At 45.6% G+C, this 23,774-nt stretch overlaps 1 protein-coding gene across 6 annotated transcripts in view; it reads right to left on the bottom strand.

Annotated features, from left to right (window-relative positions):
- The window catches only part of TTK (TTK protein kinase), a 429,767-nt gene that overhangs the window by 49,369 nt on the left and 356,624 nt on the right, over positions 1 to 23,774 (bottom strand). For 5 of the 6 annotated variants that reach the window (XR_010176004.1, XM_063916870.1, XM_063916874.1 and 2 more), the window contains exon 19: positions 20,374 to 20,550. Coding sequence is in view for 5 of the 6 variants with exons in the window: in XM_063916870.1 (XP_063772940.1) it covers positions 20,374 to 20,550 (177 nt within the window). In the remaining variant the exon portion in view is untranslated. Of the gene's footprint in view, positions 1 to 6,409; positions 6,513 to 20,373; positions 20,551 to 23,774 lie in introns of all 6 variants that reach the window. The other variant, XM_063916871.1, reaches the window with a different exon arrangement.

Genomic DNA, 23,774 nt, shown 5'->3' with positions numbered 1-23,774 from the left:
CTGATCCTCTGGTGCATGTGAAGATGCAATCCGGACCATTTGTTCAACAGATCGAGCTCGAAGGGTCTTGCGTGAAACCTTCCGTACTGAAGTGCCTCATAAGAGGCCACAATTTTCTCCAGAAGGCGAATGCACAGATGCACCGATATCCGTGTTGGCTTCAGGACATTCCGAACCATTGACTGGATTACTAATGCCTTTTCCAACGGAAGGAACACTTTCTGCGACTCCGTGTCCAGTATCATTCCCAGGAAAGGAAGCCTCCGTGTTGGATCTAAGTGAGATTTCGGAAGGTTCAGAATCCACCCATGATCCTGGAGAAATTTGGTTGAGAGACCAATTGCTGCTCTCCCTGGACGGTGCCTTTATCAGAAGATCGTCCAGGTACGGAATTATGTTCACTCCCTGTTTTCTGAGGAGAGAAACATAATTTCTGCCATCACCTTGGTGACCCTCGGTGCCGTGGAGAGATCAAATGGCAGGGCCTGGAACTGGTATGGACAGTACTGCAGTGAAAACCGTAGATAAGCCTAATGAGGCGGTCAGATCGGAATGTGAAGGTACGCATACTTGATATCCAGAGACACTAGGAATTCCCCCTCCTCCAGACCTGAGATCACCGCTCTCAGACTCCATCTTGAATGTGAACACTCGTAAGTATGGGTTCAACAACTTGAGGTTCAGAATCGGATGTACCGAACCATCCAGTTTCGGTACTACAAACAAGTTGGAATAATATCTCTTGTTTTGCAGATGAGGTGGAACTGGAACAATGACCCGAGTCTGTACCAGTTTATGAATGGCGTCCTGTAAAGTTATGCTTGCCTCTTGCGAAACTGGTAAGCCTGATTTGAAGAATCTGTGAGGTGGGAGCTCCTGGAACTCCAGTCTGTAACCCTGCAAAATAAGATCTATGACCCAGGGATCCTGGCATGATGTTGTCCAGATGTGACTGAAGACCTTTAGTCGGGCTCCCACCTGCCAGTCCTTCAGGTCTCGCAGTCCACAGTCACGCTGAAGGTTTTGAGGAAGCAGAGCTTGTGCTCTGTTCCCGAGAACCGGCGGTTGCTGGTTTGCATGGTTTACCTCTAGCGCCTCTGGCGGTTATAGAAGCACCTCTGGATTAGCCCTTAAACTTGGCTGTCCGAAAGGACTGTAAATACGAAGCTGAGTAAGCTTCTTGGTTGGGGGAGCTGCAGAAGGAAGATATGTAGACTTACCTGCAGTAGCTTTGGAGATCCATTTGTCTAGTTCATCACCAAATAAGGCCTCTCCTGTGAATGGAAGGCCTTCCACGCCTTTCCTGGAGTCCGCATCATCAGTCCACTGGCGTAGCCATAAGCCCCTGCATGCTGACACTGCCATAGCAGTGGTGCGTGCATTAAGCAAGCCTCTCTTTTATGGCTTCCACCATAAAGTTCGAAGGGTCCTGTATATGTTGAAGGAGTAAAACAATCTCCCCCCTAGATAAGGGATCTAATTCCACAATTAGGTTACCTGACCATTTAGCAATGGCTTTAGTAATCCACGCACATGCTATAGTGTGTCTCTGGGCCACCCCAGCAGCTGTGCACAAGGATTTGAGTGTAGTCTCAAATTTACGATCAGCCGTGTCTTTCAAGGAGGCTGCACCCGGGACAGGCAATACAATCTTTTGTGACAGCCTGGACACGGATGCATCCACTATCGGTGGACTTTCCCATTTTTTCCTATCCTCAGGAGGAAAAGATGAGAGTAACCTTTTAGGGATTTGAAATTTCCTATCAGGATTAACCCACGGTTCTTAAAACAGGGTATTCAATTCCTTTGACACAACAGTGACTGAGGACTTATTTTTTATATTAAAATAAGATTCCTCACACTCCTCTACCACCTTATCAGGAATTTGCAGAACGTCTCTGATAGCTTCTATGAGAGCCTCTATTTCATGTGACAGAGCAGCATCCCCCCCTCTAAATCCACCTCACCCTCCTCCATGTCTGACCTGTCTGCAGGATATGGGCCAGAGTTCGTTTTTGTGAACAAATGGCAGGGGACTGAGATGCATGTTTGGGGACTGATTCTCTGTTCATAAACTCATCCACAGACTGTCTTAAGTATTGCGTCTCTTTCTCACCGTGGAACAATTTATTAGAAATATTGGAAATCATTCCTTTAATGGATTCCAGCCAAACTGGTTCAGCCCAGCTATTCTGGGAAGGTGCAATACACTGAGTACATAGTAATGAGCTCCCTGGGGAAGAGGAACACTCTTCAGTACATGAAACACTCTTTGCCTGACATATTGTAAATGTGACAGTAGACTTACAGGAAATGGTTAAAAGCACAATTAACCCACAAAGAGTCCTTCCAGGGAGAGACAGAAATATTTTGGAGCCAGCACACGGCGCCCATATCACTAATGCCAAGCTTAGCAGGGTTGCAGACTAAGTATCCAGATTAGGGACTTGGTACCCTAATAATGGCTCCCCTCCTGCTATGACTCCCTGGTACCGCTGAGGTAATCTAGAGTCACACCAAAGGAGCTGCGCGTCCCTGTCAGTCAGTGTCTGTGTCCACTGCAGAGGGAAAATGGTGCTGGTGAGCTGCTGGATCCACTAATAGTGAAGCCACGCCCCTTCAATGGCACGCAGTCTTCCGGCTTTTTTTTTTATACTGGCTGAGGTAATTTAGTGCTTAAAATGGAGTCAGATCCGCTTTAAAGGCTTTGTTTGCCAGTGTGGGTACTGTGCAGTTGTTTACAGAGTCTGGACACGCAGTCCACCCCGGTTAGAAGCCGTGCATCTCCGTACCCTCATGCCGCCATAATGGCCGGTGACCCGCTAACCGGGGTGCCGGCTTAATACTCACCACTCTTCTAGCTCTGTTAGGGGTGGCGGCGTGCTGCGGGAATGTACGCTCGCTGTGGTGGGGCCTGCGAATAGTTCCCACAGGAGCTAGTGTCCTGTCAGCAGGGAATGGGACCATTAACCCTTCAAGAGGTTGCGCCCCCCCCCCCCCCCTTCCCGCCCCAAGTCCCACGAAGCAGGTAGGCTGGTGCCATCCAGTCCTGCCTGAAAACAACAGATAAAATAAATGATGAAAACTTTTCAGGAGCTTTCATAAGCGTGACCGGCTCTTCCGGGTACATTTTTCTAAACAGAGTCTGGTAGGAGGGGCATAGAGGGAGGAGCCAGCGCACACTATTAAATTCTTAAAGTGCCCAAGGCTCCTAGTGGACCTGTCTATACCCCATGGTACTAAATGGATCCCCAGTATCCTCCAGGACGTAAGAGAAACAATGTTAAGTGTATCACTGGTGATTAAGTTTACCGACAACAAACATTAGCCCTATAATATTACGGAGTTGTGTGATTTTTCTGAGCGATCAGCCCTAACCAGATTAAAGAAGAGAAGCATTGTCCAAGTTACTTAAGTGACAATAAAGCAGTCATTCAGAGAGGGATGGTATCTATCCACACCCCTGGGACAGTGACAATTCTAGGTGGATGAAAGAGCAACACTTGGGCTGGCTAGGCTATTCTTCCAGGACTGTTTAGAGTGCTTTAGATTCCACTCGACTGTCCAGTATACTGTAGATGCTGGAGAAGTAGCTGATCAGAAGTAACAGCTTGTTACATTATACAAGGAACAGGTCTAAGTTCTGGTGGGGGGCGATCAGAAGCATGGTAACATTAAAATAGACCACTGCACAGTTAGCAGATCGTGGAAGCTGACAGCATAACACTCTGAGAACAGATCTGATACAACTAAAAGGGCCAACTACTCAAGACCTAAGCACTGTTTCACTGGAAGCAAAGCTCAAACGGTGTATACATTTTGCTTCCGGTGGTGTTAATGTTACAAAGAGAAAAATAGGAACGTTATTAGTCTGGGGATACTATAATCTACCGCAAAAGGTTATACAATACAGTTTAAAGACTCCAATGCTATTTTCTGTAGTGCAAGCAAAAGAGTGGTACCAAGCAAGATTCCAATAAGCGATACAGGTTGAGCATTCCTTATCCAAAATGCTTGGAACTAGAAGTATTTTGGATATCAGATTTTTCCGTATTTTGGAATAATTACATACCATAATGAGATAGCATAGTGATGGGACCCAAGTCTAAGCACAGAATGCATTTAGGTTTCATATACACCTTATACACACAGCCTGAAGGTCATTTAATACAATATTTTTAATAACTTTGTGTATTAAACAAAGGGGTGTGGTATAAAAAGATAGATAGTGTCTAGTCAGACAGTCAATAGATAGACACCATATGTTAGACAGACATTAGGTCGACAGGGTCAAAAGGTCGACATGAAAAAGGTAGGCAGTACAAAAGGTCGACACGGTCAAAAGGTCGACATGAAAAAGGTGGACACCATGGTTTTTTTTTGCATTTTTGTGGTTTGTGTGGATAGTTTCGTCATCTGGGACCCCCCCATTGTAGAAAGGCATACGCTCGACACACTTTGGTCTCGATGGCTCGCCACAAGGTTTATAACCATTTCTATGCCGACATGGATAGAGAAGGTATGAAATAGTCCAAAAACATGTTACATTTAAAAAAAACAAAAAACATTTGTCTATCTTTTTCATGTCGACCTTTTGACCCTGTCAACCTATTGACTGTCTAACTAGACACTGTCCATCTATCAACCGGATACCTAAACAAAGTATGTGTACATTGAGCCATCAGAAAACAAAGGTTTCACTATTTCACTCTCACTCAAAAAATCCCATATTTTGGAATATTTGGATATGGGATACGCAACCTGTACTTAGCACAGATACAAAATCCAAGCACATATACAAAATCCAAGCTTGCATTTATCCCCAATGTGTTCTAATACTGTCCCATCTACAACAATATGTCTATGTGATGATAAAAGAATGCCATGCTTGTGAAACATCTTTGCTAACCAATATCAGCAAATTTTACCACATACAGAATACATTAGGTCCAAGCTCTGTTGCTAAAGGACAACACCCATCAAGTACTGTACAATATGAGGTATGTGTCACCCATTCAATGAATATGAGAATATTACAGTAGATCTGTTATTTACATAGTTGGTGAGGTTGAAAAAGGATAAAATGTCCATCAAGTTCAACCTGTATTATAAAATAAGATATAATTTGGATGCTGTAACCTTGGATATTTTTATCAGTTAGGAATTTATCTAATCCATTTTTAAACTTATTTAGTGAGTCCACCATTACTACCTCTTCTGGTAGAGAATTCCAAATCCTTACTGCTCTTACTGTGAACCCTTTCCTTCATTGTGTATGAATTTTTTTCTTCTTCTATCCTAAGGAGGGGTCCACGTGTCCTGTGTAGCTTTTTCTGATGAACAGATCGTCTGATAAGTCCTTGTATTGTCCCTTAATGTAGTTACAAATATTAATAATGTCCCCTCTCAATCGCCTCTTTTCTAGTGTAAACATATCTAAACCTGTAAGTCTTTCCTCATAATTCAGTTCCTCTAATTCAGTGCCTCTAACCCCTTAACCAGTTTGGTGGCTCACCTCTGAACCCTTTCTAGTTCCAAGATATCTTTTTTTATAGAGCGGTGCCCAGAACTGTACACAATATTCCAGGTGCGGCCGTACCAATGATTTATACAGTGGCAGGATTACACTCATCACTAGTCTCAATTCCCCGTTTTATGCATGCTAATACCTTATTTGCTTTTGTTGCTGCATTTTTACATTGCGTACCTCTGAGTCTATTATCGATGAGCACGCTCAAATTCTTTTCAACTACAGTTAACCCTACATTTTCGCCAGTTATAGGCTGAAAGATTGGGACTAAGAACAAAGTGAATAATTTTAAATTTTTTCTATATTGAACCATCTCCATTTGTCTGCTTAGACCTCCAGTCTGGATAAGTCATTCCGTAGAGACTCAACATCCTTGTCTGAATGAATTACTTGACACAGTTTAGTATAGTCTGCAAAAATTGACACACTGCTTTCTAGGCCTACTCCTAGGTCATTAATGAATATGTTAAACAGCAATGGCCCGAGCACTTATCACTGCGGTATTCCACTAAGCACTGAGGCCCATTCATAGAACTTCCCCTTAATCACCACTCGCTGTTCCCTGTTGTAGAGCCAATTACTTACCCATGTACAAATAGTGTTACCCACCCCAAGCTCTCTCAATTTGAAAATTAGTCTCTTATGTGGCACTGTGTCAAAGTCCTTAGCAAAGTCCAGAAAGACCACATCCACTACTTTACCCTGATCAATATTTTCGCTCACATTCTCGTAGAATCTTATTAAGTTAGTTTGACATGACCTGTCCTTCACAAAACCATGTTGGATCCTTTTAATAACCTTGGTAGTATCTAGGTACTCTAGTAAACTATCCCTTAATATACCGTCCAGTATTTTCCCCACTACAGATGTCAAACTTACCGGTCTATAGTTGCCGGGATGAGATTTAATTCCCTTCCTAAATATGGGGACTACCTCTGCTGTACACCAGTCCTTCAGGTATCACTCCTGATGTAATCGATACCTGAAAATCAAATATAGGGGCCACGATAGCTCTGAGTTAAGTTCCATAAGAACCCTGGGGTGTAGTCCATTCGGCCCAGGAGATTCATTTATCTTAATTTTACTTAGTCTCTCCCATACTACTTCCTCGTTTAACCATGTACTTAGCAACGGGTCGTTTTTAATCGCTGATGTTCTGCACTACTCCTGTCAACTGGTCCTCTCTCGTGAATACTGATGAAAAGAATTTATTCAATAAATCTGCTTTTTCACTATCATTAATCAAGACATCCAACTCGCCCTTTAGTGGTCCAATATTTTCATTTTTTAACCTTTTGCCGTTTATATACTTAAAGAAATTTTTGGGGTTTGTTTTACTCTCCTTTGCGATTTGTTTTCTATTTTGGCTGCTCCGATTTCTTTTTTGCATTTTTTGTTAAATTCCCGGTAGAACTGGAATGATTACGCCATCCCGTCAGACTTAAATGCTTTGAAAGTTCGCCTCTTTTTATCCATATGTTCCTTGACCTACTTATTAAGCCACATCGGTTTGAATTTACTACTCCTGTTTTTGTTAACCTTGGGAATGAACAAATGAGTGCACTTACTGAGCTCAGTTGTAAAAACCATCCCACATTTCAGCCGTATTCTTACCATGAAACAAAATTTCCCAAATGATGTCCTTCATTGCTTGTTTCAGCAAGTTAAAAAAAGCTTTTCTAAAGTAAAAAGCTGTAGTTCGACCCTTATAGTGTTGTTTTTGGAAGCCGATATCAAATGTGATCATATTATGATTGCTATTTCCCAAGGTCTCCTTTAGGTACTTTAGCATTTATTATCTCCGTATTATTAGTACTAGGTCCAGTATTGTCCTTTGTCTAGTTGGTTCCTCGATTACCTGGGGCAAGTAGTGATCTTTTAGCATGTTTAAGAACCTGTTTCCCCTAGCTGTATTTACTGTTTTGGTGTTCCAATTTATGTCCGGGTAATTAAAGTCCCCTATGGTAATGACCTCCCCAAGTCCCGCAGCTTTTTCGATTTGCTGCAAGAGATGACATTTGTCAGACACACTAATATCTTGTGGTTTGTAGCATGTCCCTATTAAAAGCTTTTTTGTATCTTTATCCCCACTAGAAATCTCAACCCATAATGACTCTACATTATCACCAGTCCCCTCGTAAATTACCTCCTTTACATAAAGTTCTAAAAATGGCTTAACATAAAGACAAACACCCCTCTTTTTTTTTATTAGTCCTATCTCTCCTGAAGAGAGTGATATATACTTAGTTTTGTCTCTTTGTAGAAGATAGCATAAGCAGTATGCCTTGCATGCAGCCACGTACAATCACGATAAAACAGCATTTTATAGTTATATTAGAGTACAAGGTAATACGCTCTACATCTTATTTTCATTTCTGCATGTTGTGTCTAATGATAAGCTACATTTGAAAATCTTCAAATACTAGATGGACATGTGTGATATAGGTTATTACACAGTACTAAAATGTAGGGGAAATGGCTCTAAATTGCACACCCTCCAGTAATGAAAAGTGCTATGCTGCTGAGAATAAAGTAGTATACACAGACAAAGGGGGTGCAGATGCACTATGCGATCATTACATGTCAATATAATCTATCATAAGAGGTTGTTAGTATATAGTTAGCCAATTATATCGGACTGCCCACCAATCGTCCAGATCCCCTCTTGTCGAGCAGGTCCCTAACACTATGGGGCCAACATCCGGGACGCAGGGAACCCCAAAACATGATCCAGCAAAGGACTCCCCCCGGGGCATTACACTAAAAGAAAGTGATAGCAATGTAATATAGGATATAGGTGTATGAAGGTCGCTACTAAGTGCTCAAAGGTGAAGATTATGTGAAAAAAAATGTGCATACATGAATAATATACAAATATGATATAAGTGACTGTGTATTTAACCACTTAACTGGCATGGTCAGCTTTCACGCAACTGCGTCGTCCCACCCTGTCCCCCCATTTTTGACGAGGAGAACCGTTCTGTAGATGTACATAATATAATGTTTAAATATTTAAAAATATACCGTTATGGTAAGAACTTACCGTTGATAACGGAATTTCTCCTATGTCCACAGGTATCCACAAGATAACATTGGGATATGCTGGAGCGACAGCGGAAATGGCACCAAATAGTCACAAGCTTTCTGGCCTCCCAGGATGCATCGGGCTCATCCATATAATCCCGCCCACCGACTCAGTCAAATCAGTTGTTTTCACGGCAGTTAGGCAGGAGCATCATGTAGAACCCTATCCAGGGGATAAGAACACACATGCACAACCTTCCATACAAGAGGGAAGAGGTTTAGGGATTGTAAAGATCCTCAAATCAGGTGCGTCAGGGTGGGATCCCTGTGGACATAGGAGAAATTCCGTTATCAACGGTAAGTTCTTACCATAACGGTATATTTCTCCGGCTGGGTCCACAGGTTATCCACAGGATAACATTGGGATTCCCAAAGCCATTATTAGTGGTGGGGACGCTCCTGATTAGCCAGGAGAACCTTTTGCCCGAATTCCGCGTCAGGAGAGGCAAAAGTATCCAGGGCATAATGTTTAATGAATGTGTTAATGGAAGACCATGTGCCTGCCTTACAAATCTGTTCTGCTGAAGCACCATGTTGTGCTGCCCATGAAGGACCTACCCTACGTGTAGAGTGCGCAGAGACTTTAGCCGGAGCAGGGAGATCAGCACGAGAATTTGCTTCTGAAATAGTCATTCGAAGCCATCTTGCTGGTGTCTGTTTAGTAGCAGGCCATCCTCTTTTGTGAAATCCGTAGAGAATGAAGAGAGAATCTGTCTTTCTGATAGCACTAGTACGATCTACGTAAATTCTTAATGCACGGACTACGTCCAGCGACGCTTCTCCCACAGAAAGTCCCGATACCTGAAAAGCCGACTCTAAAATTTCTTTGTTCAGGTGAAACTTTGAGACCACCTTCGGGAGATAACCAGATTTAGTTCTGAGAACTGCTTTATCTGGATAAAAGATCAGAAAAGGAGACTTACATGACAGTGCTCCTAAATCTGACACTCTTCTAGCTGACGCCATCGTCAGTAGAAAGAGAACTTTAGCCGTCAACCATTTAAGATCTGCTCTCTTAAGTGGTTCAACCAGAGCCCCCTGAAGGATTTTAAGAACCAGATATAAATCCCAGGGTACTGCAGGAGGAACAAACGGTGGTTGAATGTGCAACATTCCCTGAAAAAAAGTACGCACATCCTGTAGGTTAGCAATCTTTTTCTGAAACCATACAGTTAATGCTGATACTTGAACTCTCAAGGAAGCCACCTTTAACCCCTTATCCATTCCTGCTTGGAGGAAATCCAAAATCCTGGATACTTGAAAAGATCTTGGATCCATACCTCTTTTTAGCTACACCAATTAATATAGGCCTGCCATATTCGATGATAAATATGAGCTGAAGAAGGCTTTCTTGCTCTAAGCATAGTTTGAATTACCGGTTGTGAAAATCCTCTTGCTTTTAGGATAGAGGTTTCAACAGCCACGCCGTCAAAGACAGACGTTCCAGATGGCTATGATAACAAGGCCCCTGCATTAGTAGATCTGGACGTTGAGGAAGCAGAATTGGAGCTTCCACGGACATCCTTAGTAGATTTATGTACCAATGCCTTCTGGGCCAGGCTGGAGCTATTAGAATGATGGCTCCCTTTGCTTGCTTTATTTTCCTCAGCACCCTGGGTAAAAGGGAGATTGGAGGAAACAGATATGCCAGATGAAATTCCCATTTCACTGACAGTGCGTCTACAAGGATCGCCCCGGGATCCTTTGTTCTTGACCCGTATGCCAGGACTTTGTTGTTCAAACGGGACGCCATGAGATCTAGCTCTGGCAGACCCCATCTGTTTACTAGAGTTTGAAATACTTCCGGGTGTAACGCCCATTCGGTCTCCTGAATGGTGTGTCGACTGAGAAAGTCCGTTTCCCAGTTCAGCACTCCAGGCACAAACACTGCGGACAATTCCGGAAGATGGAGATCTGCCCATCCTAATATGTGAGTTACTTCCTCCATCAATCTTTTGCTGTGAGTTCCTCCCTGATGGTTGAGGTACGCTACTGCTGGTGCACTGTCTGAACGGAACTGGACTGGTCTTCCTTGCAGAATGTCCTTTGCCTGAACCAGAGCCATATATATGGCCCTTATTTCCAACAGATTTATTGGCAGGCAACTTTTCCTTGTGGTCCATTTTCCCTGGAACCAGACATTTTCGAACACTGCTCCCCAGCCTTGAAGACTGGCATCCGTTGTCAGTACTTGCCAATCTGCTATCCAAAAGGGTCTCCCCTTGTCTAGATGGTCCGTCTGTAGCCACCAGGCTAGTGACCTTTTTATGTTTACTGGAAGCTTTATCATCTGTCTTTTTATTGTCTGATGTTTTTCATTCCATCTGGTTAGAATGAGGTGCTGCAGGGGTCTGGAGTGGAATTGTGCATACTCCACCATGTTGAATGTTGACACCATCAGACCCAGCACTTGCATCGCTGCATGGACCGATACTGTCCGACTGTGCAACAATTCCTGAATCATTAACTGCACCTTGGATATCTTTTTCCCAGGTAAGATTATCCTTTGTAGACTTGAATCCAATATGGCCCCCAAGTGAACCATCCGTTGTGATGGACTCAGACGACTTTTCCCAACTTTTATGAGCCATCCGTGTCTTTGTAGACAAGCTATTGTCTGTTGGAGATGGCCCAAGAGTAACTCCTGGGATTGAGCAAGGATTAAAAGATCGTCGAGGTATGGAAAAAATTCTTATCCCCTGCTTGCAGAGATAAGCTGCCATAAACACCATCATTTGGGTAAATACCCTGGGGGCTGTTGCTAGCCCAAAGGGCAAAGCCTGGAACTGAAAATGTTTCTGGAGGATGGCAAACCTGAGGTAACACTGATGGGACCGTGCTATGGGCACATGCAGGTAAGCATCCTGTACATCCAGAGACACCATGTAATCTCCTGGTTCCATGGCCAAAACTATGGAGCGTAATGTTTCCATGTGAAACTTTGGAACCCAAACGTATTCGTTTAACTTCTTGAGATTGAGAATTGGTCGGAATGATCCATTTGGCTTCTGAATCAAAAATAGGTTGGAGTAAAACCCCCGTCCCCTTTGTGTCAGGGGTACTGGGATAATTACCCCAGACTGAAGCAATTTCTGAACTGCTTCTTGCAGAGCTCTGACCTTCGACTCTATATGAGACGGGCTGGTGCAAAATAACCTTTGAGGAGGCTGCTTCTTGAAAGGGAAACCATAACCGAGAGATACCACCCTCTGCACCCAAGCATCTGTCGTCGACTGCTGCCATATGTGTGCAAAGTGAAGGAGTCGGCCCCCAACCCTGGAATCCTCCAGGCGGAGGCCCACACCCTCAAACTGATGGCTTCTGTTCTGGTTTGGAAACTGGCCGTCTATTGTCCCATTGCTTCCTACCCCTAGCTGATTTATTGTACTGGGGTTGGTTAGAATCATCCTTTTCTTTTGCTCTACCTTGCCATCGAAATGGCTGAAATTTTGAACCCCTCGGTTTAGGGTTATAACTAGCAGGAAACCTGATCTTTTTGGATTCAGCTTCCGATTCCAGAATATCTGTCAATTGCTTTCCGAACAGAATCTTACCAACATAAGGCAACGCTTCCAGAGCTTTCTTGGATTCTGCATCTGCTCTCCAAGTACGTAGCCAAATTGCTCTACGAGCGGCTACCGTTAAGGCTGATGCTTTAGAAGCAATCGTACCCATATCAATTGCTGCTTCTTCCAAATATTGTGCAGCTTGTTTTATATGGCCTAGATGAGACTCCTGCTCCCTGGTAGGTGCGGAGAGGCCACTCTCTAGTTCCTCCACCCATTCTACCATTGCTTTTGCCATCCAGGCTGAAGCCATAGCTGGCCTTACAACAGCCCGACAGAGAAAATTTTTTTTTCAAGAAACCATCTACTCTTCTATATGTGACATCATTAATAAGGTAGAGGGTAACGGTAAAATAGACTTTCGCACAACATGTGCATCTACTTGAGGAGGAACTTCTCTTTTAGAACAGTCCTCAGCCGGAAAAGGATAGTAAGAAAACCACTTTTTCGGAATTCTATATTTTTTATTGGGTGTAGCCCAAGGTTCTTCCATAATTTCCGTCAGATCTTCTGACCCTGGAAACTCAATCCTAACTGCTTTTGGACGTTTAAACACCGGTGCTTTAGATTTTGTTATTGCCTTGGCTGATTCCTCCAAAGACAGAACAGCCTTCATGGCATCAATAAGCTCAGCTATATCCTCTGAGCTGAAACCCTCCAACTGGTCGTCATATGGGGAATTTGAATACACAGTATCTTCATCTGTTGTATCGTCTTGTGTAGTCTGTAACATAGATGTACCTACCCTGGCTTCACTAGCCTGCTTACTTGTTGAAGATGCTGGAATTAACCCACAAGAAGGGAGCTGCATGTAAGGGTTAATAGTGTATCCTACTCCCGGGTGTGGCACCGCAGGTGCTAATCTGTCAGCTATTGTAGACAAAGTCTGTGCAAACACACCCCATGGTGGATCTACTGGTTGCTGAACCGGTCTTTTATTTTGCCGATACGCACAACAGTTTGCACATAACGCATCGTAAGTTAAATACTGGGCTAACACCCCTACTTTACAAGATAGACATGTTAAGGGTGTAGGAGTCCCTGCTAAAGTATCCTTGTCACTTTTGCCGCTCATAGACATGGTAAATAATCTGTTTATACAATATACTACACTCTCTGCGACCGAGATCACTTATATAAATATAAAAGTGATATCTATCTGACCACAACACGAGCACCCGAATTGAGGTTCAGAAACAATATCGACAAACATATAAAAGTCAGCAATCACACTAGCAGTCAGTCACATGTTAAATATTAGCAATTGTCATATGAGTATATAATCAACCACAAAATTACTTGTCCAGTATGTAGGAGTACAATTTATTTCAATAAGTTTTTCAGTCACATAATGCAAAAAACCACATTACTGTGCAGGCCTCATATGCATTGTGTACCAAAATTAACTATTCACACTACACAGTAGATAGAAAATTAGTACTGTATAACCCTTACTCAGTAGAGTGGGATACACAGGGAGTCTCACCCCACTTCCAGGATCGATCAATACGCCAAAAAGACGCTGAGTGGATTCAGACGCTACTAGTGTACACTGCCGCTCCGGTAACTGATGAGACACAGACGCTCAATAACGGACACAGACGCTCAGTGAACGATGAGTGTATGCAGACGCTCCTGTCTGCGACTCGGTCTCGGCGGCAACTCTAATGTACATAACCGCAGTGGCCTAAGCTGCGACCGAGTACCCTCGTGGTAGCGTCTGAGACGGAAGTGAGGTCATCAGTTCATTGACGGGAGACGCACGGAAACTGGTCATGAACTGGGGGGAGGGGCGACCAGGAGAGCATCTGACTCCCCCTGCTGACACAAAATCCAGGGATCGCGGCCTCAACCTAGTCCTGGCACCTATGATCACTAAAGCATAGTGCTGGAGCACTTAAGACTGGCGGCGCGTTAGCCACTGTTTGTGGTCTCCTCCAATACAGTGCGGCTGTGTCTGGAATCCCCTAGTAAGTGGAACCGAGCCTTACCTTCTCCCCATGCTCCGGCTACAGCCTGGTAACGTCTGCTGGACCTGCTAGAACATCCAACACAGACGCCCATCGAGACAGCACTAATACCCGGAGGTAAGCGTTGTTGCGACCTGGTGGAGAGTTGTTGGAGCCACTCTTTCTAGCATGCGTTTAAGACGCTGTTAAGAAAGAGCACTCAAAACATAGTAAGACTATAAAAATAAAATAATAAAAGCTTAGGGCTGACTTAACAGCAGCCCTGTGACCATGGTGCTGCTCCTGCCGCACCAAAAAAACAACCTGATCTGACTGAGTCGGTGGGCGGGATTATATGGATGAGCCCGATGCATCCTGGGAGGCCAGAAAGCTTGTGACTATTTGGTGCCATTTCCGCTGTCGCTCCGGCATATCCCAATGTTATCCTGTGGATAACCTGTGGACCCAGCCGGAGAAAGATACTTTTTCAACTTTATTAAATAAAATAAATTATAAATAACAATGTTTTTAACACTTTTGAAGGAAAAAATAGTCAGTTAAGTGGTTAAATGGTGATACCCTGAGATAGCCCAGCCAGAACAGCCCGGGGGGCCCCACATCAAGATGCCATCCCCAAATTTTCTGACGCTATATACAAATAAATAGGACTTACTTAGAATTATGCCTGTGTCAGAGTGCAGTCCATGCTGGTTCCCTGCTTAAAAACCCTTTGTCTGTGTACAGTACTAAAAATAAGAATTTACTCACCGGTAATTCTATTTCTCGTAGTCCGTAGTGGATGCTGGGAACTCCGTAAGGACCATGGGGAATAGACGGGCTCCGCAGGAGACTGGGCACTCTAAGAAAGAATTAGGACTACTGGTGTGCACTGGCTCCTCCCTCTATGCCCCTCCTCCAGACCTCAGTTAGGGAAACTGTGCCCGGAAGAGCTGACACAACAAGGAAAGGATTTGGAATCCCGGGTAAGACACATACCAGCCACACCGTACAACTCGTGATAACTATACCCAGTTAACAGTATGAATAACAACTGAGCCTCACTGAACAGATGGCTCCTAACAATAACCCGTTAGTTAGGCAATAACTATATACAAGTATTGCAGACAATCCGCACTTGGGACGGGCGCCCAGCATCCACTACGGACTACGAGAAATAGAATTACCGGTGAGTAAATTCTTATTTTCTCTAACGTCCTAGAGGATGCTGGGAACTCCGTAAGGACCATGGGGATTATACCAAAGCTCCCAAACGGGCGGGAGAGTGCGGATGACTCTGCAGCACCGAATGAGCAAACTCAAGGTCCTCCTCGGCCAGGGTATCAAACTTGTAGAATTTTGCAAACGTGTTTGATCCCGACCAGGTAGCAGCTCGGCAAAGTTGTAAAGCAGAGACCCCTCGGGCAGCCGCCCAAGAAGAGCCAACCTTCCTCGTGGAATGGGCTTTTACTGATTTAAGATGCGGCAGTCCAGCCGCAGAATGTGCAAGTTGAATCGTGGAGCAGATCCAGCGAGCAATAGTCTGCTTAGAAGCAGGAGCACCCAGCTTGTTGGGTGCATGCAGGATAAACAGCGAGTCAGTCTTTCTGACTCTAGCCGTCCTGGAAACATAAATTTTCAGGGCCCGGACTACGTCCAGCAACTTGGAAGCCTCCAAGTCCCGGGTAGCCGCCGGCACCACAATAGGTTGGTTCAAATGAAATGCTGATACCACCTTAGGGAGGAATTGGGGACGAGTCCTCAATTCTGCTCTGTCCATATGGAAGATCAGATAGGGGCTTTTACAGGACAAAGCCGCCAATTCTGACACCCGCCTAGCCGAAGCCAAGGCCAAAAGCATGACCACTTTCCACGTGAGATATTTTAATTCCACGGTCTGAAGTGGCTCAAACCAATGTGATTTTAGGAAATCCAACACAACGTTGAGATCCCAAGGTGCCACTGGGGGCACAAAAGGGGGCTGAATATGCAGCACTCCCTTAACAAACGTCTGAACTTCAGGCAGTGAAGCCAGTTCTTTTTGAAAGAATATAGACAGGGCCGAAATCTGGACTTTAATGGATCCCAATTTTAGGCCCATAGTCACTCCTGATTGTAGGCAGTGCAGAAATCGACTCAGCTTAAATTCTTCAGTGGGGGCCTTCATAGCCTCACACCAAGCAACATATTTTCGCCATATGCGGTGATAATGTTTTGCTGTCACATCCTTCCTAGCTTTTTTCAGCGTAGGAATGACTTCAACCGGAATGCCCTTTTCCATCAGGATCCGGCGTTCAACCGCCATGCCGTCAAACGCAGCCGCGGTAAGTCTTGGAACAGACAGGGCCCCTGCTGTAGCAGGTCCTGTCTGAGAGGCAGAGGCCAAGGGTCCTCTGAGATCATTTCTTGTAGTTCCGGGTACCAAGTCCTTCTTGGCCAATCCGGAAAGATGAGTATAGTTCTTACTCCTCTCTTTTTTATTATCCTCAGCTCCTTTGGTATGAGAGGAAGAGGAGGGAACACATAAACCGACTGGTACACCACGGTGTCACTAGAGCGTCCACAGCAATCGCCTGAGGGTCCCTTGGCCTGGAGCAATATCTTTTTAGCTTTTTGTTGAGGCGGGACGCCATCATGTCCACCTGTGGCCTTTCCCAACGATTTACAATCAGCTGGAAGACTTCTGGATGAAGTCCCCACTCTCCCGGGTGGAGGTCGTGCCTGTGAGGAAGGCTGCTTCCCAGTTGTCCACTCCCGGAATGAACACTGCTGACAGTGCTATCACGTGATTTTCCGCCCATCGGAGAATCCTTGTGGCTTCTGCCATCGCCATCCTGCTTCTTGTGCCGCCCTGTCGGTTTACATGGGCGACCGCCGTGATGTTGTCTGACTGAATCAGCACCGGCTGGTTTTGAAGCAGGGGTCTTGCCTGACTTAGGGCATTGTAAATGGCCCTTAGTTCCAGAATATTTATGTGTAGGGAAGCCTCCTGACTCGACCATTGTCCTTGGAAGTTTCTTCCCTGAGTGACTGCCCCCCAACCTCGGAGGCTTGCATCCGTGGTCACCAGGACCCAGTCCTGTATGCCGAATCTGCGGCCCTCGAGAAGATGATGTTCTGTGTCCAGAATCATTCCCAGGAACAGCAGACGCGTCGTAGGAACCAGCTGCGACTTCGGGATATTCAGAATCCAGCCGTGCTGTTGTAGTACTTCCTGAGATAGTGCTACTCCGACCAACAACTGCTCCCTGGACCTCGCCTTTATAAGGAGATCGTCCAAGTACGGGATAATTATAACTCCCTTCTTTCGAAGGAGTATCATCATTTCGGCCATTACTTTGGTAAATACCCTCGGTGCCGTGGACAGACCAAACGGCAACGTCTGGAATTGGTAATGGCAGTCCTGAACCACAAAACGGAGGTACACCTGGTGAGGTGGGTAAATGGGGACATGTAGGTAAGCATCCTTGATGTCCAGTGATACCATGTAATCCCCCTCTTCCAGGCTTGCAATAACCGCCCTGAGCGATTCCACTTTGAACTTGAACTTCCTTATATAAGTGTTCAAGGATTTCAAATTTAGAATGGGTCTCACCGAACAGTCTGGGTTCGGTACCACAAACATTGTGGAATAGTAACCCCGTCCCTGTAGAAGGAGGGGGACTTTTATTATCACCTGCTGGAGGTACAGCTTGTGAATTGCCGCCAGCACTACCTCCCTGTCCTGGGGAGTAGCTGGCAAGGCTGATTTGAGGCAACGGTGAGGGGGAGACGTCTCGAATTCCAGCTTGTATTCCTGAGATACCACTTGTAGAACCCAGGGATCCACCTGTGAGCGAACCCACCGGTCGCTGAAGTTCCGGAGACGGGCCCCCACCGCACCTGGCTCCACCAGTGGAGCCCCAGTGTCATGCGGTGGATTTAGTGGAAGCAGGGGAGGATTTTTGTTCTTGGGAACTGGCTGTATGGTGCAGCTTTTTCCTTCTACCCCTGCCTCTGGGCAGAAAGGACGCGCCTTTAACCCGCTTGCCTTTCTGGGGCCGAAAGGACTGTACCTGATAGTACGGTGCTTTCTTAGGCTGTGAGGGAACCTGAGGTAAAAATGTCGACTTCCCAGCTGTTGCTGTGGAAACGAGGTCCGAGAGACCATCCCCAAACAATTCCTCACCCTTGTAAGGCAAAACCTCCATGTGCCTTTTAGAATCCGCATCACCTGTCCACTGCCGAGTCCATAATACTCTCCTGGCAGAAATGGACATTGCATTTATTCTAGATGCCAGCCGGCAAATATCCCTCTGTGCATCTCTCATATATAAGACTACGTCTTTAATATGCTCTATGGTTAGCAATATAGTGTCCCTGTCAAGGGAATCAATGTTATCAGACAGGGAATCAGACCACGCTGCTGCAGCACTGCACATCCATGCTGAAGCAATAGCAGGTCTCAGTATAGTACCTGAGTGTGTATATACAGACTTCAGGATAGCCTCCTGCTTTCTATCCGCAGGCTCCTTTAAGGCGGCCGTATCCTGAGACGGCAGTGCCACCTTTTTTGATAAGCGCGTGAGCGCTTTATCCACCCTCGGGGATGTCTCCCAACGTAACCTGTCCTCTGGCAGGAAAGGGCACGCCATCAGTAACTTTTTAGAAATCACTAGTTTCTTATCGGGGGAAGCCCACGCTGCTTCACACACTTCATTCAACTCATCTGATGGGGGAAAAACCACTGGTTGCTTTTTCTCCCCAAACATAATACCCTTTTTAGTGGTACCTGGGTTAATGTCAGAAATGTGCAACACATTTTTCATTGCCGTAATCATGCAACGGATGGCCCTAGTGGAATGTACATTAGTCTCGTCATCGTCGACACTGGAAGCAGACTCCGTGTCGACATCTGTGTCTGCCATCTGAGGTAGCGGGCGTTTTTGAGCCCCTGATGGCCTTTGAGACGCCTGGGCAGGCACTGGCTGAGAAGCCGGCTGTCCCACAGCTGTTATGTCATCGAACCTTTTATGTAAGGAGTTGACACTGTCGTGTAAAACCTTCCACATATCCATCCACTCTGGTGTCGACCCCGCAGGGGGTGACATCACATTTATCGGCACCTGCTCCGCCTCCACATAAGCCTCCTCATCAAACATGTCGACACAGCCGTACCAACACACCGCACACACACAGGGAATGCTCTGACTGAGGACAGGACCCCACAAAGTCCTTTGGGGAGACAGAGAGAGAGTATGCCAGCACACACCACAGCGCTATATAAACAGGGATTTACACTACACAAAGTGATTTTCCCTATAGCAGCTATATAAATACAGTTTGCGCCTAAATTTAGTGCCCCCCCTCTCTTTTTTACCCTTTGAGCCTGGAAACTGCAGGGGAGAGCCTGGGGAGCTGTCTTCCAGCGGAGCTGTAAAGGGGAAATGGCGCCAGTGTGCTGAGGGAGATAGCCCCGCCCCCTTCACGGCGGGCTTCTCCCGCTCTTTTATTAATATTATGGCAGGGGATTTTTGCACATATATAGTTTATTAGACTATATTATGTGCCTTTTGCCAATTTAAGGTACTCTAATTGCAGCCCAGGGCGCCCCCCACGCGCCCTGCACCCATCAGTGACCGGAGTATGTGGTGTGCATAGGGAGCAATGGCGCACAGCTGCAGTGCTGTGCGCTACCTTAATGAAGACCGGAGTCTTCAGCCGCCAATTTCCAGGACGTTCTTCTTGCTTCTGGCTCTGCAAGGGAGACGGCGGCGCGGCTCCGGGACCGGACGACCGAGGCTGGGCCTGTGTTCGATCCCTCTGGAGCTAATGGTGTCCAGTAGCCTAGAAGCCCATGCTAGCTGCAAGCAGGTAGGTTCGCTTCTCTCCTCTAAGTCCCTCGTAGCAGTGAGTCTGTTGCCAGCAGATCTCACTGAAAATAAAAAACCTAAATATACTTTCTTTACTAGAAGCTCAGGAGAGCCCCTAGTGTGCAACCAGCTCGAGCCGGGCACAGATTCTAACTGAGGTCTGGAGGAGGGGCATAGAGTGAGGAGCCAGTGCACATCAGTAGTCCTAATTCTTTCTTAGAGTGCCCAGTCTCCTGCGGAGCCCGTCTATTCCCCATGGTCCTTACGGAGTTCCCAGCATCCACTAGGACGTCAGAGAAATGTGTCTTGAGACCATCTTCAAAAACCAGCCCCCATATATACAGTGTTGTAATACTCGTTACATGGAATACTTTCACAACATTGACAAATCTTACTTTGAGTACATCTTGCAGGTCCTTCTCTGGTATATCAGGCATTTCTATTTCATAACATGGGTCCAGTATTGCATGCAGCTTCGTGAACTGATTAGTAATATGCTGGAATGGAGTCTTGCCATATGTCATACAGTACAGTATACATCCCAGAGACCACACATCGCCTTTTGGACTAATCTAAAAGAAAGACAATGTATAAGGTTACATCATTAGGAGATCAAAAAAAAATCCTCTGTACTAGGAAAATGCCATTTATAGGGGAGCAAAGAACTACAGATCAACTGACGAATGTACAGTAAAAGTAGGTTTGCTGATAACCCAGAATGCATTTGAGGAACATCATATCTCTAACCATCACATCTCAGATGCTTTTTGAATTTTCAAATGTCTACACCGCATGCAGTACAAAAAAATAATCTGTCCTCTTTTAGAAAAATTAACTGTGCCCATATTATGTGAAAGAACTGACCTATTTTAGGGACCTTCATAGTGGAAAGTATCCGCCCAGCATAGAGCAATTGTGCCTCCTTTAGAGAACTAAATTGTGTGTGAGATCACTTTACGGGCCTACATTTTATATCCTTTTAATAAAAACAAACAAAAAAGAAACCAAAAAACAAACAATTGGGCCCTATTAGTGTAGCATTCATAATTAAATTGGCCAGATTATTAAATCTACTATAAACCAAATACTTTATAATCTAAAACAGTGTTCCAAATAATTACCAAAAATTATCTTTTCGTTATCGGACGCAATCCAAGTGGGGAATAAAAAGAAAGCCCTATGGAAAACAGACTGCTCACGCAGAGCACCCAATGCCAAACGAGTTAATCTCAGTGCACATACTTAATATCCAGGCAGTCAATCAGGAGTGGTGTTGTGTATGATTGGCTGAGTAGTGCATTTAGTTTCTTTAAAGCGGAAAAAATAAGAATTTACTTACCGATAATTCTATTTCTCGTAGTCCGTAGTGGATGCTGGGGACTCCGTAAGGACCATGGGGAATAGCGGCTCCGCAGGAGACTGGGCACAAAAGTAAAGCTTTAGAACTACCTGGTGTGCACTGGCTCCTCCCCCTATGACCCCCCTCCAAGCCTCAGTTAGGATACTGTGCCCGGACGAGCGTACACAATAAGGAAGGATTTTGAATCCCGGGTAAGACTCATACCAGCCACACCAATCACACCATATAACTTGTGATCTAAACCCAGTTAACAGCATGATAACAGAGGAGCCTCTAGAAAAGATGGCTCACTACAGCAATAACCCGATTTTTTTGGTAACAATAACTATGTACCAGTATTGCAGACAATCCGCACTTGGGATGGGCGCCCAGCATCCACTACGGACTACGAGAAATAGAATTATCGGTAAGTAAATTCTTATTTTCTCTGACGTCCTAGTGGATGCTGGGGACTCCGTAAGGACCATGGGGATTATACCAAAGCTCCCAAACGGGCGGGAGAGTGCGGATGACTCTGCAGCACCAAATGAGAGAACTCCAGGTCCTCCTCAGCCAGGGTATCAAATTTGTAGAATTTTACAAACGTATTTGCTCCTGACCAAGTAGCTGCTCGGCAAAGTTGTAAAGCCGAGACCCCTCGGGCAGCCGCCTAAGATGAGCCCACCTTCCTTGTGGAATGGGCTTTTACAGATTTTGGCTGTGGCAGCCCTGCCACAGAATGTGCAAGCTGAATTGTACTACAAATCCAACGAGCAATAGTCTGCTTAGAAGCAGGAGCACCCAGCTTGTTGGGTGCATACAGAATAAACAACGAGTCAGATTTTCTGACTCCAGCCGTCCTGGAAACCTATATTTCCAGGGCCCTGACAACGTCTAGCAACTTGGAGTCCTCCAAGTCCCCAGTAGCAGCAGGCACCACAATAGGTTGATTCAGGTGAAACGCTGAAAACCACCTTAGGGAGAAACTGAGGACAAGTCCTCAATTCCGCCCTGTCCGAATGGAAAATCAGATGCGGGCTTTTACAGGATAAAGCCGCCAATTCTGACACGCACCTGGCCCAGGCCAGGGCCAACAGCATGACCACTTTCCATGTGAGATATTTTAACTCCACATATTTAAGTGGTTCAAACCAATGTGACTTTTGGAACCCAAAAACTACATTTAGATCCCAAGGTGCCACTGGAGGCACAAAAGGAGGCTGTATATACAGTACCCCTTTCACAAACGTCTGAACTTCAGGGACTGAAGCTAGTTCTTTTTGGAAGAAAATTGACAGGGCCGAAATTTGAACCTTAATGGACCCCCATTTCAGGCCCATAGACACTCCTGTTTGCAGGAAATGTAGGAATCGACCTAGTTGAAAATTCCTCCGTCGGGGCCTTACTGGCCTCGCACCACGCAACATATTTTCGCCAAATGCGGTGATAATGTTTTGCGGTTATATCTTTCCTGGCTTTGATCAGGATAGGAATGACTTCATCCGGAATGCCTTTCTCCTTCAGGATCCGGCGTTCAACCGCCATGCCGTCAAACGCAGCCGCGGTAAGTCTTGGAACAGACAGGGTCCTTGCTGGAGCAGGTCCCTTCTTAGAGGTAGAGGCCACGGATCCTCCGTGAGCATCTCTTGAAGTTCCGGTTACCAAGTCCTTCTTGGTCAATCCGGAGCCACGAATATAGTGCTTACTCCTCTCCATCTTATAATTCTCAGTACCTTGGGTATGAGAGGCAGAGGAGGGAACACATACACTGACTGGTACACCCACTGTGTTACCAGAGCGTCTACAGCTATTGCCTGAGGGTCCTTTGACCTGGCGCAATACTTGTCGAGTTTTATAAACATGTGGAGGACTTCTGGGTGAAGTCCCCACTCTCCCGGGTGGGGGTCGTGTCTGCTGAGGAAGTCTGCTTCCCAGTTGTCCACTCCCGGAATGAATACTGCTGACAGTGCTATCACATGATTTTCCGCCCAGCGAAGAATCCTTGCAGCTTCTGCCTTGCCCTCCTGCTTCTTGTGTCACCCTGTCTGTTTACGTGGGTGACTGCCGTGATGTTGTCCGAATGGATCAACTCCGGGTGACCTTGAAGCAGAGGTCATGCTGAGCTTAGAGCATTGTAAATGGCCCTTAGCTTCAGGATATTTATGTGAAGTGATGTCTCCAGGCTTGACCATAAGCTCTGGAAATTCCTTCCCTGTGTGACTGCTCCCCAGCCTCGCAGGCTGGCATCCGTGGTCACCAGGACCCAGTCCTGAATGTCGAATCTGCGGCCCTCTAGAAGATGAGCACTCTGCAACCACCACAGGAGAGACACCCTTGTGCTTGGTGACAGGGTTATCCGCTGATGCATCTGAAGATGCGACCCGGACCATTTTTCCAGCAGGTCCCACTGGAAAGTTCTTGCGTGGAATCTGCCGAATGGGATTGCTTCGTAGGAAG

This window comes from Pseudophryne corroboree, chromosome 4, assembly GCF_028390025.1.
Source record: "Pseudophryne corroboree isolate aPseCor3 chromosome 4, aPseCor3.hap2, whole genome shotgun sequence".
Lineage (NCBI taxonomy): Eukaryota > Metazoa > Chordata > Amphibia > Anura > Myobatrachidae > Pseudophryne > Pseudophryne corroboree.
This window is presented reverse-complemented; position numbering and strand designations above follow the sequence as displayed.